The 12,134-nt window shown below is 38.2% G+C and overlaps 1 protein-coding gene across 1 annotated transcript in view; it reads right to left on the bottom strand.

The window, feature by feature from the left end:
* Positions 1 to 12,134, bottom strand: part of IGF2R (insulin like growth factor 2 receptor) — a 54,315-nt gene that overhangs the window by 17,637 nt on the left and 24,544 nt on the right. The window contains exons 17-28 of the mRNA XM_021540643.3: positions 11,787 to 11,902; positions 11,233 to 11,395; positions 9,543 to 9,722; positions 8,425 to 8,526; positions 7,476 to 7,577; positions 6,628 to 6,802; positions 5,181 to 5,348; positions 4,476 to 4,619; positions 3,032 to 3,210; positions 2,582 to 2,669; positions 977 to 1,183; positions 489 to 619 (exon numbers count right to left, since the gene is read on the bottom strand). Of these exons, the coding sequence (XP_021396318.2) occupies positions 489 to 619; positions 977 to 1,183; positions 2,582 to 2,669; positions 3,032 to 3,210; positions 4,476 to 4,619; positions 5,181 to 5,348; positions 6,628 to 6,802; positions 7,476 to 7,577; positions 8,425 to 8,526; positions 9,543 to 9,722; positions 11,233 to 11,395; positions 11,787 to 11,902 (1,755 nt within the window). The remainder of the gene's footprint in view (positions 1 to 488; positions 620 to 976; positions 1,184 to 2,581; positions 2,670 to 3,031; positions 3,211 to 4,475; positions 4,620 to 5,180; positions 5,349 to 6,627; positions 6,803 to 7,475; positions 7,578 to 8,424; positions 8,527 to 9,542; positions 9,723 to 11,232; positions 11,396 to 11,786; positions 11,903 to 12,134) is intronic.

Below are 12,134 nucleotides of genomic sequence, written 5' to 3'. Positions count from 1 at the left end.
CCATTAGGAATTGCTGCCTCTCCAATGAAATAAGAGGAGCAAAAGTAATTCTAGACACCATTGATTAAGAACAGCAAGGGAAGCACAAATCAGATACTAAAAGAAAGTAACCAGCTTATTTTAGTCTGGCTATGTAATGCCTGTTTTCCTGCACATTCAACCTTCTACATTTTATTTCTTACAAAGAAACAGTTGTTATTTATGGAAGAATGTCCCTTCCCAACTTCTCCAAGAGCTTTGGTAATGACAGACGTCCCTTAAAGGAACAAGATGCACTGATCTTCCTGGGCAACAATAAAAGTACCATCCATAAACTGGAGATTCAAAACATTCTTCATTTTTTTTGTCCCCTCACAGGACCTTTGAATCATGTGTCTAATCTGTAAATAATTAGGCATGTACATGGCCTTCACCCTAACCTTCCATGCTTTAAAAATGAGGGCAACTCTGGAAAACAGTATGTACAGGAAACATGTTTTGAAACTAACCTCAGATGTAGTCTTGTCACAATAGAATAATATAGCAGTTGATCGTTCATATATTTTATGACATTTTTCTCCACTGGTGTAATTAATCATTATTAGACCATTTTTGAAAGTCAGTTTGTCTGTACGCAAGCCTAGAAGCAAAGAGTTGAGAAAAGTCAACAGCTACAGTACATACAACTGCAGTAATGCCTCTGACAATAGGATCACATAAACAGCAATAAAATGCACAATTAAAGAATACAGAGACAGACCTCAACTTTCCTCTAAAACTTTTAATCCAGTTATTGAGGAACTACTACTCCAGCACCGTAAGGCTGAGCTCATTCATAATTAAGTGTTGAGGTAACCAAAGGTATGACATTTTATCTGCACGTTGAGCAAAAGCAGTGAGGTATTTTATCTAATTAGATGTACTAGATTAGCAAGAACCCTTCTTCTATTACACCCCGGTTAATCTTCCTGTTTGATAAATTTGTTTAGGTAAGTACCTGCTACTTTTTTGAAAGTAGGGTCCATCTTCTTTATTTGACACGCTGCAACACTGTGACCCTCTACACTGCAAGGTTCTGTTATTTCTCCACAAACTCTGAAGTAGTAGTCATACTCCTCTGTACTCACTCTGATGTCTTTTTCAGAAAGTGGCTTCAGGTTAAAAACATGACCAGACCTTGGATCTTTCACCTGGCAATCTTTTCCTTTAAAGAGAAGTTAACAATTTAAAATACAACTTAAGATCTATTAGCCTTGCCAAACACACTGGGAACAATTAAGGCTTAAGGCCACAAATTTGATTAGTGTCTTTAAGGCAGTAACACTGAAGAACCATCTTAGTACAAATGGCACATTTCTTTTATAACTGCCACTAAAACAAGATGAAAAAATCACATTGTAGTTCAAAAACTGCCTCAAGAGTGGTCTCAAGCTCTTTTTTCAGCTGTGCTGGAGGTTAAGTACAAAATCAGAGCTACTAAGTCCAGAACTCGTTTAATTATCTGAAAAGAACAGCAAAGTCATGAGATCAAAGCAAAAGGTGTCCTAGATGTCAGTCTTCTATCTTCTTTTAACATCTCTGAAGTTTGCTGAGTTAAGAAAATAATCAGTCATAGGAAATATTAACTCCAGCTTACAAATCTACAAGGATGCATATAAAAGAAGGTTTAGGAAAATTCTAGTTTCATGAGTCTCATTAGCTGATATATGTCTGATGATATAGTGACTTTACTGTTGATCAAGTCTTCAGTTTTAAAGTGACCCTTTGCTCAATATTCTGAAGCTTTCTAAAAAATCATCAGATAGTGTCACTTGACCATTATGCTCTTCTTAATCATACATGTTGGTACCCAGCTAAAGATATCAGTTTTACTCCTTCAAAACCACAATTTAGTCACCAGTGTCCTGCACAGTAACTATGTGTTACAGACGGGCAGTTTGTGAATATTCCTCATGCCAGGTCAGATCCTCAGCAGTTTCAATAATGTCTAGGACCGCTGCGATAGATCCTTTACAGGAAGTCCAAATATTTTATAAGGAATTATCTACAAGCCGCAAAACAAAGCCTGCAAAGGCAGAGAAGATGCCTACACACACAATCCTCCATCTAAGAGACAATCAAATACCAGAAATAGAACTTGTGATGTCTTGTTGCACATCCTGGAGTCAAATACAAACTGAGACTCCCCCACCAGCCTCTTCCCCATTGTCTAACTAGGGTCAAGTTTAGTCTTGCTTCCAGTCTTCAGTGAGGGACAGGGAATTACTTGCCAGGCACAGAATCAACTCTGTTCTCATGAAACCTGATGCTTTAATATTTATTAGCAAGTCTATCTGTGATTTAACAAGAGAGTAATAATGCTGTTTTGATAAAGTATCATACTACATCTTCTTTCCCTAGATAGGCAAGTAAATTTGTCTGTCATCCCAACTCATACTTTAAGCTAACTACAAATCCTATCTAATGCTAAAAGCTCAGAACAGACATTCCTCCACAAGTGAATGCTTTTACATAAAGATTCACAGGGCAAGAAACCAACAGTTTCATTCAAGTATTTATTGCTTGTACAATTTGACTGATATTTTAAATCTCAACTACTTACCTTCTGCTTTGTGAACAGGACATGCTGCCAAAGTCCTCCAAACAAAGACAAACTCACAGTCATTCTCTTGCTCCAACACTGGTGATCCCTACAGAAAAGAGCCATATGAAGGAGGCTTACTAGTAATTACACTGTAAGTCTCAGAACATACACACATGGCTTTTTTTTTTTTTTACTGCTGTTGCACAGTTTAAAGTCTCCACTATCAAATTTCAATATTCATGTTCAGCAAAGAGCTACTTTTGGTGGCTAGTAGGATTCCATGATATCTCACAATTGTGTTCTACAGGTTCAGTAAAACAGACTGCTTTTTCAAGAAAAAAGACAAGGAAAAAGTATGTAAGATTTTACTTTGCAGAACCAGCCTCTCCCTTTTAAGAGGAGCAAACATGGTCTGTTTTGGTACAAGCACTAAAATCCGCATTAATGGCAAGTAGAACAGAGAATTACCGTTGTTTGATCACACTGGAAGATTATACGTGTAGAATAGCGCTGATTATTTTTGCATGTGTCACCATTCAAGTAGATAACACTTAACGACCCATCAGTAGCAGCCTGGGGGTTTATCTGAATGACTCCAAGGTTTTTGCTTTTATCAGTGTATTTCACACAAGATCCTATGGCACCACCTACAGGAAGAGAACTGGGTTTTGGTTCTTTGACAACTTCGGTTAAATTGATTGCAAAGTAACATAACAGGGTAGCTTTAAGAGAGCTTTGAAGTAAACTGTCTCAAACTCCTGAAGCAGAACACAACACATACGTATTCATCAACACAGAAACACTGTGTACTTAAAGCCTTTGAGAAATAAACAAGTTACTCCTCCATACTCAAATCTTTTTAATTACACTAATTTATCTGATTCCACAGACTCATAAAAGACTACTGTACAGTTAAATACATTAAACTGGTTATAAATAGAGTAAGACATGGCATAAGCTTCTCATTCTGGCTTCATTCAGTTAGGAGGCTTCAACAACATTTGACTTTCTGTACTAGTTTCAGCTGAGTAGAGTTAATTTTATTCACAGTGGTGAGTATGGGGCTGTGTTTTGGATTTGTGCTGAACACAGGGTTGATAATATAGAGATTTTTTGTTATTGCTGAGCAGGGCTTACACAGAGCCAAGGCCTTTTCTGCTTCTCCTGTGATAGTTCACATGGCAAGGGAAGCTGGGGATGCACAGGACACTGGGAGGCAACATAGCAGGGGCAGGTGAGCCAAACTGACCATAGGGATATTTCAGACCATATGACATCATGCTCAGTATATAAAGTGGGGAGAAGGAGGAAGGAGGGACATTTACAATTATGGTGTTTGTATTCCCAAGTCACTGTTACACGTGATGCAGCCCCGCCCTCCTGGAGATGGCTGAACACCTGCCTGCCCATGGGAAGCAGAGAATTAATGCCTTGTTTTGCTTTGCTTGTATGTCCAGCATATGGTTTCAGGTAACGACAATTTAATGGGCAAAGCACAAATTCTCACCTTCACCTTTCTGATTTTCACCCCGATTCTGCTGGTGGATAAGTGAGCAAGTAACTGCATGAGGCCGATTACTGGCTGGGGTTAAACTATGACCCTTTATATCCTATCTTCTTTAAAAAATAACAATAAACTCACACATCCTGGCAAATACTACCCTCAATGCAATTTTCTCAAATGCATTAATATACATCTCAATGCAAGAGTCCTGATAAGCATTAAGAGACTGCTCTCGGTCTGCAAAAGTCTGTTTATTAATACTTCTGATATACGTCACATAAGTCTATGCTATTTCTGTGATTAAATGGACAGGAGTCAATAAATCTTACCAAAACACCCAGGGACATCATCCTGACTATAAGGTCTTGCACCACAAAACACAAGTTAAGCGCTTGCCACTTGGCTTACCAGGACACCCAGTCACGTAGGGCAAGGGCTTGCAGACATTCAGGAAGAATGTTCGCTTTTTTGCTTCCTTTGAAGTGTCTATAGCAACCCATGGCTCACCCTCTTTGCTCAAGTCACTTAAGTCATACTCATTGCCAGCAGCATCTGGAAGAAATGCAGTAAGCTGAGAGAACTCAATACTTGCAGCAGAATTGGATTTAAATTATACCGATTTCACTGACGAATAAGCAATTCAAAATAATTTTCAGAATCACATTAGATATATATTAAGAGAATGTACTGTTGCCACAAAAACCTCACCATGCCAAATGCAGAACATAGTTCCCTTGACAGTTACTTCCCAAATGTAACTTCTCCACAATTCACAGGTGCATTTTTACAGATGTCAATACTAAATTAACTAATTTCCTTCGAAGTTGGGCTGAAGCAGCATCAGCCACAGTAATGATTAAATTTTTTCAAAGTAATTATCAGCTTTCTTGTGTATACCACAATGTTCTAAATTAGCTTCTTCCCCTGTTTTTCTAAGTTAAGCCTCCTTCAAACAACTTAACTCTTCTCCCACCTGACAACTCCTTCAAAGACTTTAAGTCTCACAAATGTCTTCACAATAGGTATTCTTAAAACCGTCCCCTGAGTAGACGTTTGCTGTCCAGTTAATCCTTCTAACACAGGACAGATCCCATCTAAATTCCAGGTACTTACCTGTAACTTGACAATCTACAGGAGCAGGAACACAAGCCAGAGCTGTGTGAAACTCAAAAAAAGTATCATGGACGTCCAACACGGTGTTTATCTCCTCACGAACAAATTTAAGCTCTCCAGGATATGAATCATTACAAATGAAAGTCACTCTGAACATGTCTGATGTTCCTATAAAACAAACATTTATCTACTGATGGTTCTGTTTTTGAATTTAAGTTTGAGCTAATACTTGACTTCAACATTTTCTAAGAGTTTCTTATTAATAACTACTTCAAGTATAACACTCCCTCACTACTTATGGGCTTTTAGCTGTAAATATGCAAGCCTTCATCAGAGAGCTATGAAAAATTGCCCAGCAGCCACCATTGCCTCTACTAATAAGAGACCAAAACAGCTTGATACATTACAAGAACATAATTACCTTCATTGACTTCTGCTCTCTATGTTCTTTGACATATATGAAGAAACAGAAACCTTTTAAAATATCACCAGTGGTAACAGCAGCTTTTAAATTGAATCACACAAAGTTTTGGGTTTGGGGGTTCTGTTTGTAAGAAGTTCAGTGTAATGACTGCAGAACAACTAACATTGAGCTTATCAAAGCACTAGATGTTAAGTTCTGTTTAGTCCTCAAGAAGTGACAGAATTATGTCAGGGAGTAGTATTTGTCAGCAAAATGCTTAGTAGTGTAATAAAAATTGTAGAACCTCTCAAAGTAAAATACATAAGAGCTTAATCGCTGTTACATATTATGTACAAAAACATCACAACTGAGAAAATAAGAGATAGTACCCCAGCAATTAAGCATACCGAAGCATTTGAGGCTCCTGAATCCAAAACCCAGTTTTCCCAAGGTCTTTCGTTGTTAAGATGTCATATTCCTTTCTACAAAGCTCAATTTCAATATAATTGGAGAGCATCTAATATCAAAAAACTAGATACATATTTTTCATTCACTTTATCTTCCAAAGAGACTTAAATTCATGCGGTAGGTGCAAATGAAATATTAGAGCACGAATTCAAAAAATTCTATACAGGAGAGTATAAGCTTACTGAAAGCTGACCTTTAAGATATGAAACAACTTTAGAGAATATTATCCATGAAACTGAAGCTAAAAGCTATTACTTCACTAAGAAAAAGAACCCAAGTTAATTCTGTTTTCCCAATTTGACTATCCATTTTTCCATGCAAGGACCAGTATTTTTCATCTGCTAAGAAGAAAACCCTATAGTGTATTGAGTTACTTTCCTAGAGTTTTAAAATGCACATGTATTACTGAGCCATTACCATTCTGTGTAACTTCATTTCTTCCTAAAATTTCCATATGAGCCAGCTTGTTCAAGTAATTAATACCAAGCCAAATAGACTTCAGTACATGAACAAAAGAAGGAATGAAGACCACTCACACTAAGTTTTTACAATACATTGTGTATTTCCTGAACTCACCTGATTCCACACGAAGAGGACCTCTGTAGGTAAGAGTTAGAAACCCTTCACTGGATAGATAAAGGGTTTTGTCCAATTCCAGCGGCCTCAGAGGTGTCAGATTTTCTCTTTCACACCCAGCAGCTGTTTTGCCATTGATTTTACCACAATACGGCAACTGTCCACAAATGCTTAGCTAGAAGTTTTGAAAACACATAGATGTACATAGTATTAACTGCATCAGAAAAACAAGGCCCCCATAGCCATTTCTACATCAGTAAAACCCTTGTAGAGAACTAGTTCAAACAACACAATTGTCTTGCAGTTGCAGTGTAGAAATGACAGACTATAATTCAACTATAATACAGTAAAAGTATCCTCAATCTTCAGATTACAGGGTCCACAAATTCTCCCCGCTAGAAGTAAAGGATGTGGTTCAGCAAGTTTATTCTTGGCCAAAACATACCAGTATGGTATTATCTGTGAAAGCCTAGGATTAGTGACACATGCAGATTACATTAAAAACACCAATATGGACAGACTAAATCCCTTTCTAGGCTTTCCATCAATTTCTTCAGAATTAGCAGATAAATTTGTAGTACACAACACAGTCCATAAGGGGAAAATCACCTCAAAAAGGCAGCCTCAAAAGTGTGGCTACTTTATGTTCTCCAAGAACCAGAAGTTTAATGCTTTCAAGACCATCTAAGATGAATGAAGTTAACTTTCATTCCTTCCCTCAACCACAGTGCTTTCCTGCCAACTCATACTTCCTAAGAGAACTGACTGAAATCTGGACTAGATCACTGTGCAAGAAAAAAAATGCAGGAGTGTTCATAAACAACATAATGTACAGTCAAAATCCTTACCGAGAATGTTTTCCCATTGCCAGTAACAGTATACCCTTCCTCAGAAGCTAAAGGCTGCAGGTTGAACAGAAAGCCAGTGTTTGGATCTCGCACAGAGCAGGACTGAAAAAAAAAATACAACAAAATTATTTTCTCCTTTTGTATTTCTTCTGTTTATATTTTACCTCTAACTTGTTTCAAGAACCAAAGCAGTGATTTAGACTTATTCCTACCCTGCAACCAGAACACAGCTCTGGCAATAGCTTCATTCAATTCTTTTGTACATTTGTTCAATTCTTTTTGTCCACTGACATCAGCCACACCAATATATCAAAGTGGAATTTAACAGATGGCATCTATCATATTAGCTAAGAGTAAGGAAATTTTAATTGAGCGCTATCTTCACACTAATGTGTTTATGTTGAGACCTGTAAAGCATAAGCAACTGAGTAGATCCCACATGAATATTTTGTATTAGAAGAGACCCACAAGGACCATTGAGTCCAACTGTTTAATGTATGGTTCATATGGGGATCGAACAGGGATCAAACCCTCAACCTTGGTGTTATTAGCACCATGCTCCAAGCAGCTGAGCTAATCTCAGGGTTTAGTGTGAAGAAAGAGAAGTCTCATCTGATGATCTGCAGAAAACAAGGACAATACATATCTGTACATATAAACTCAGTTTTACTAGCAACATAGCAAGGGAATGAAACATTAAATGAAGCATTCAAGAGGATGTAAACTGTTCTCAAGAAAAAGCACATGAATATTTTGGTCAGAAGTTAGATGTTTCAGAAACACTTCAAAAATAAAGCAGTAAGATATCACAAGACTACATCATGACCAACTTGAGACTTCACTTTAGCTAGTTTTCTTCAAGAGCCATTTAAACAGAGCAATCAAGAGCGCTAGGAAAAATAGATCGTACATTGAGACTACAAATACAATTTACATTCTGCTTTCTCACCTGAGAATCATCTTTTGTTTCCTTGATTGGGCAAGCAGCCTCAGTTTCCCACAAGAAAGTGGCCACACAATCCAGAATAGCTATAAACCGTGGGCTGCTACTCTGGAAACAGATTGCAGAGGAAGATCAGAGTAAGTGTAATAGCTAAGACTTTGTCATGTTTGAGATTCCCCCTTACAAGAAACTGCCAGGTTCTTCTAAAAGACTTCACTACAAAGGCACACAGTTCCCACCCCACTTTCCTCTCCCCAATTTTTTTTGAAGGTCATCACTGAAAATTTGGTCTAGTTAAACATTTACCATGTGACCAAGCATTAGCCAAGAACTGAATCTGACATGCAAATACTCAGATTTAAGTCAATATTTAATCTAGACATGTATGACTAGATCCTGTCTCAGTCTAAGCTTTGAGGAGTTTTAGGGTATAATACATAGCCCATAATTTAAAAAAAGGCAAAAGTAAAGCAACAGAAACCTGTTAGGTGGTGTAACAATATAGCAGAAATATTAATTATGTACACTTCATGTCAGTGTTTTCAGACAAAAGCAAAGCACTTTCTAACTGCTCCATGCCACAGATGTCTCACCACACCTCTTGGGCTAAAGATCATGTGGGTAAAGTGAAGAGTAAGACCTGCAGATTCACAAAACTGGGAACAACAAGTCTACACAAGCTTAAATCTAATGATCCCCTCAATCTAAACTTCAGTATGTCGAGTTGTAGCCCCAAAAGCTCTATAGATTTAAGAATTCTAGAATCAACAATCTACGGAGAATGCAGAACCTAAGGCTGAGGATACACGTTACAGTATTTTTGCACTTAAGAATGTCCACAATGTTTGCAGTTTTAAGTACTTGCGTATTTTTCATGCTAATTAGACTAGTCCAAAATACTATTGTTCATCAAGGCTGTTAGTTTTTATCTAATTCTTGTTTATGATAAAATACTCATGCTTCTCTAGCATCTAAATCAGTTTTGGTTTTACATCTCAATTTTAAACCCTCAAGAAGTCTCCCTTGCTACAAATCTGCTATACACTACACATCTTCATGTGGCTTCATGTCATAGGACAAGAAACCTACTAAGATAAAATAACTGGAAGATCATTTGTCCTTACAAGAGTGCCCCTGGAGCAGACAAAGTGGATGGTGGTGGTATAAGTAGTTGTCTTTCCATCAGCATTGATGCACACAGAGCCATTTCCATAGGTTAGAGAAACATGTCCAGGTCTTTCAATTACTAGTTCTTTGCTGGCAACACCAAGATTACTAATAGAGGTGACTTCAGAATAAGAAGCCTAGAAATAAAGCAAAGCATGTCAACAATGTTTTAAAAAATAGATACAACCAGAAAGAAGATACCTATTAGAGTACTCTTCTACACAGGTTGAGAGCTTTGAAGATAACAAAGGTATAAGATATACCTCTACATTTCTCACCCATTCTGTATTCAAGTGTCACATATTTAACAGACAACCTTCACAACCAAGTACGGTTTCATTTTTGTTTTTATTTTTAGTACAATAAAGTGCTTGTAGTACCTTAGAACACCCATCTGCATCTCCCAGGCTACATAGCTTAGCAATTTAGGGAGGCCTATGTCTTCTGCAGCAGGTAGAATTTATTGTAGAATTCTTTACAATAATATATGGAAGCCTCCAGGTGTTCTCAACATTGACTTTAGGGATTTGCCATGCCTAGCTAAGGCTAAAAATCACTGACAGAAACTGAGCACTAGAAAGACAGTAGGTGCTACTACCAAAGTCTGAAGTCATTGTCACTTCAATATAACTGGTGTTTCCTAGTTTTAAGAAACGACCTTAAGTCAATTGCAGCAACAAACTGAAGAATACACCTCCAGAACAGCTGTCTACAGACTTCCACCCTTTCAAATTTTTTTAACAACTCTTTAGATTGTCCCAATGTGCTCACCTTTTACTCCACTATCTCAAGCAGTGAAGTAATGAAGCCCTAAAGTGTCTCTACAAGTAAGCAGCCTTGCACAACAAGTACTGGAAACAAGCAAGCACAGGGAATGAGTAAAAATTATCTCTCAAGTGCCCCAGTGGCAATGACTGGCTTCAGTCACTAACACATCCCCTTTAGCAGTAAGGGGGGATGGTGCTTCTTCTGTTTGATAGAAGGAATTAGGATGGCTTGGTGAGCCTCTAGTTCAGCTTTCCCTACAGCTCCGAGCAGCAATGAAGTCAGGCAGTGGGCAATGGGTCAATTCAGCCTGTCAGCTGCTATCACTTATCACTTCCATGATAAATTGCTATACTTCAGGGTAATACAGAAGTAGAAGCCCATAACAACCATCAGCCTTTTTTGTTTTCATTTGCTTCGCAACATCTGCCTCATCTACTCTTCAGATCCAAAGCAAGCTCAGGGAGGGTAGGGGTGCAAAAAAGTATCTTTAAACAAAATTCTTCCACAGTTCAATCTAAAACAAGCTAAAAGCATGACAAAATATCCAGAAGGACAACCTGTTCCTAAAGAAATGTGTATTTCTAGCGTTCTCTGAGACTCCAGCAATTCATGCAGTTTGTCTACCTCTGAAACATAGGGCAAAAAATCATGAATGTCAAACATGACATTGGTACACTTGTAAAAATTAAAGCTTTGTTCTTTGAAGAGGTGGACAGGAGCTCTACCATTCTGCTATGGTTATGCAATCATTATAGTACACAAAATATCCCTTTGCACAAGGAGTCAGAATTCCCATGGCTGTCTTAATTTCACTCATGTCTGTTTCAGTCTCACTCATGTGGCAAACCAGCTCCGAGTTGGGATGGAAAGGGTACTCACAGAAACATGCGTATATTCCATCTGACAGACAGACGCTCGCCGGTCACATCCTGGGACAGCAATCAGGGGCCGACAGACATTTATGTAGTACTTCTTGCGCTCACTTGGTCTTGAATTATCCATGGCATACCAGTTTTCACCTCTCTTCTCAGATTTTGCTAATCTGAGCAGAAAGAGAAAGTTCTGCTCTAAGAACATACATGCTTCGTACACGCTACCTTTCTCAATCTCAAGAAATAGAGCAAACCCTAAGGCATTTCCAACTAACTTCTCCCCTTCATTTTTAAGTGCTACAATTAGAAAGAACACTCCTGGGACAAAGCACAGCTGACAAGGTAATATGTTTTTAAAAGCAAAACCATCCCAAGAAGTCAGTTTACATCCTAGGAGGCAAGCCAACATACTAGAGGGATTTCAACAAACTTGCAATCAAGACCATCACAACAGGTGAGGCTTCTGGCACTGTCTACACAGGAAACCAACTTCAACCAGAACTATCTGCCAGAGCACCAAACTAGAATAGCTAAGTTACACTGCACATGTCACTCTCCTACCTTGACAAGTCATATTGGTCCATGGTGTTGTGATCTGTCACAACACATTCCAGGGGAATTTCTGGACAAGCATATTCAGTGTACCACTTGAAGTTGTAGGTATAGTTATCTTCTTTCTACAAATGAGCAGAACAGGTAAGAGAGGCTTTCCACACTGACAACTTTGTGACTCACAGTTACTGCTTTATATGTCAAGCTTGGTATCTCCCCTTGGTTTTGGTATATATCTTCTCAAACTGATCTGTGTTGGTCTGTCATTCCCTGTGTCACCAAAAATGCTCTTGCCAAAAAAACCTGCTCTGGTTCTGTTAAACCACTGTCTGCTATGTACACAGTGCTACCATCTGT

This window comes from Lonchura striata, chromosome 3, assembly GCF_046129695.1.
Source record: "Lonchura striata isolate bLonStr1 chromosome 3, bLonStr1.mat, whole genome shotgun sequence".
NCBI classification, from domain to species: domain Eukaryota; kingdom Metazoa; phylum Chordata; class Aves; order Passeriformes; family Estrildidae; genus Lonchura; species Lonchura striata.
The sequence above is the reverse complement of the archived record's forward strand: the minus strand, read 5'-3'. Positions and strand labels throughout refer to the sequence as shown.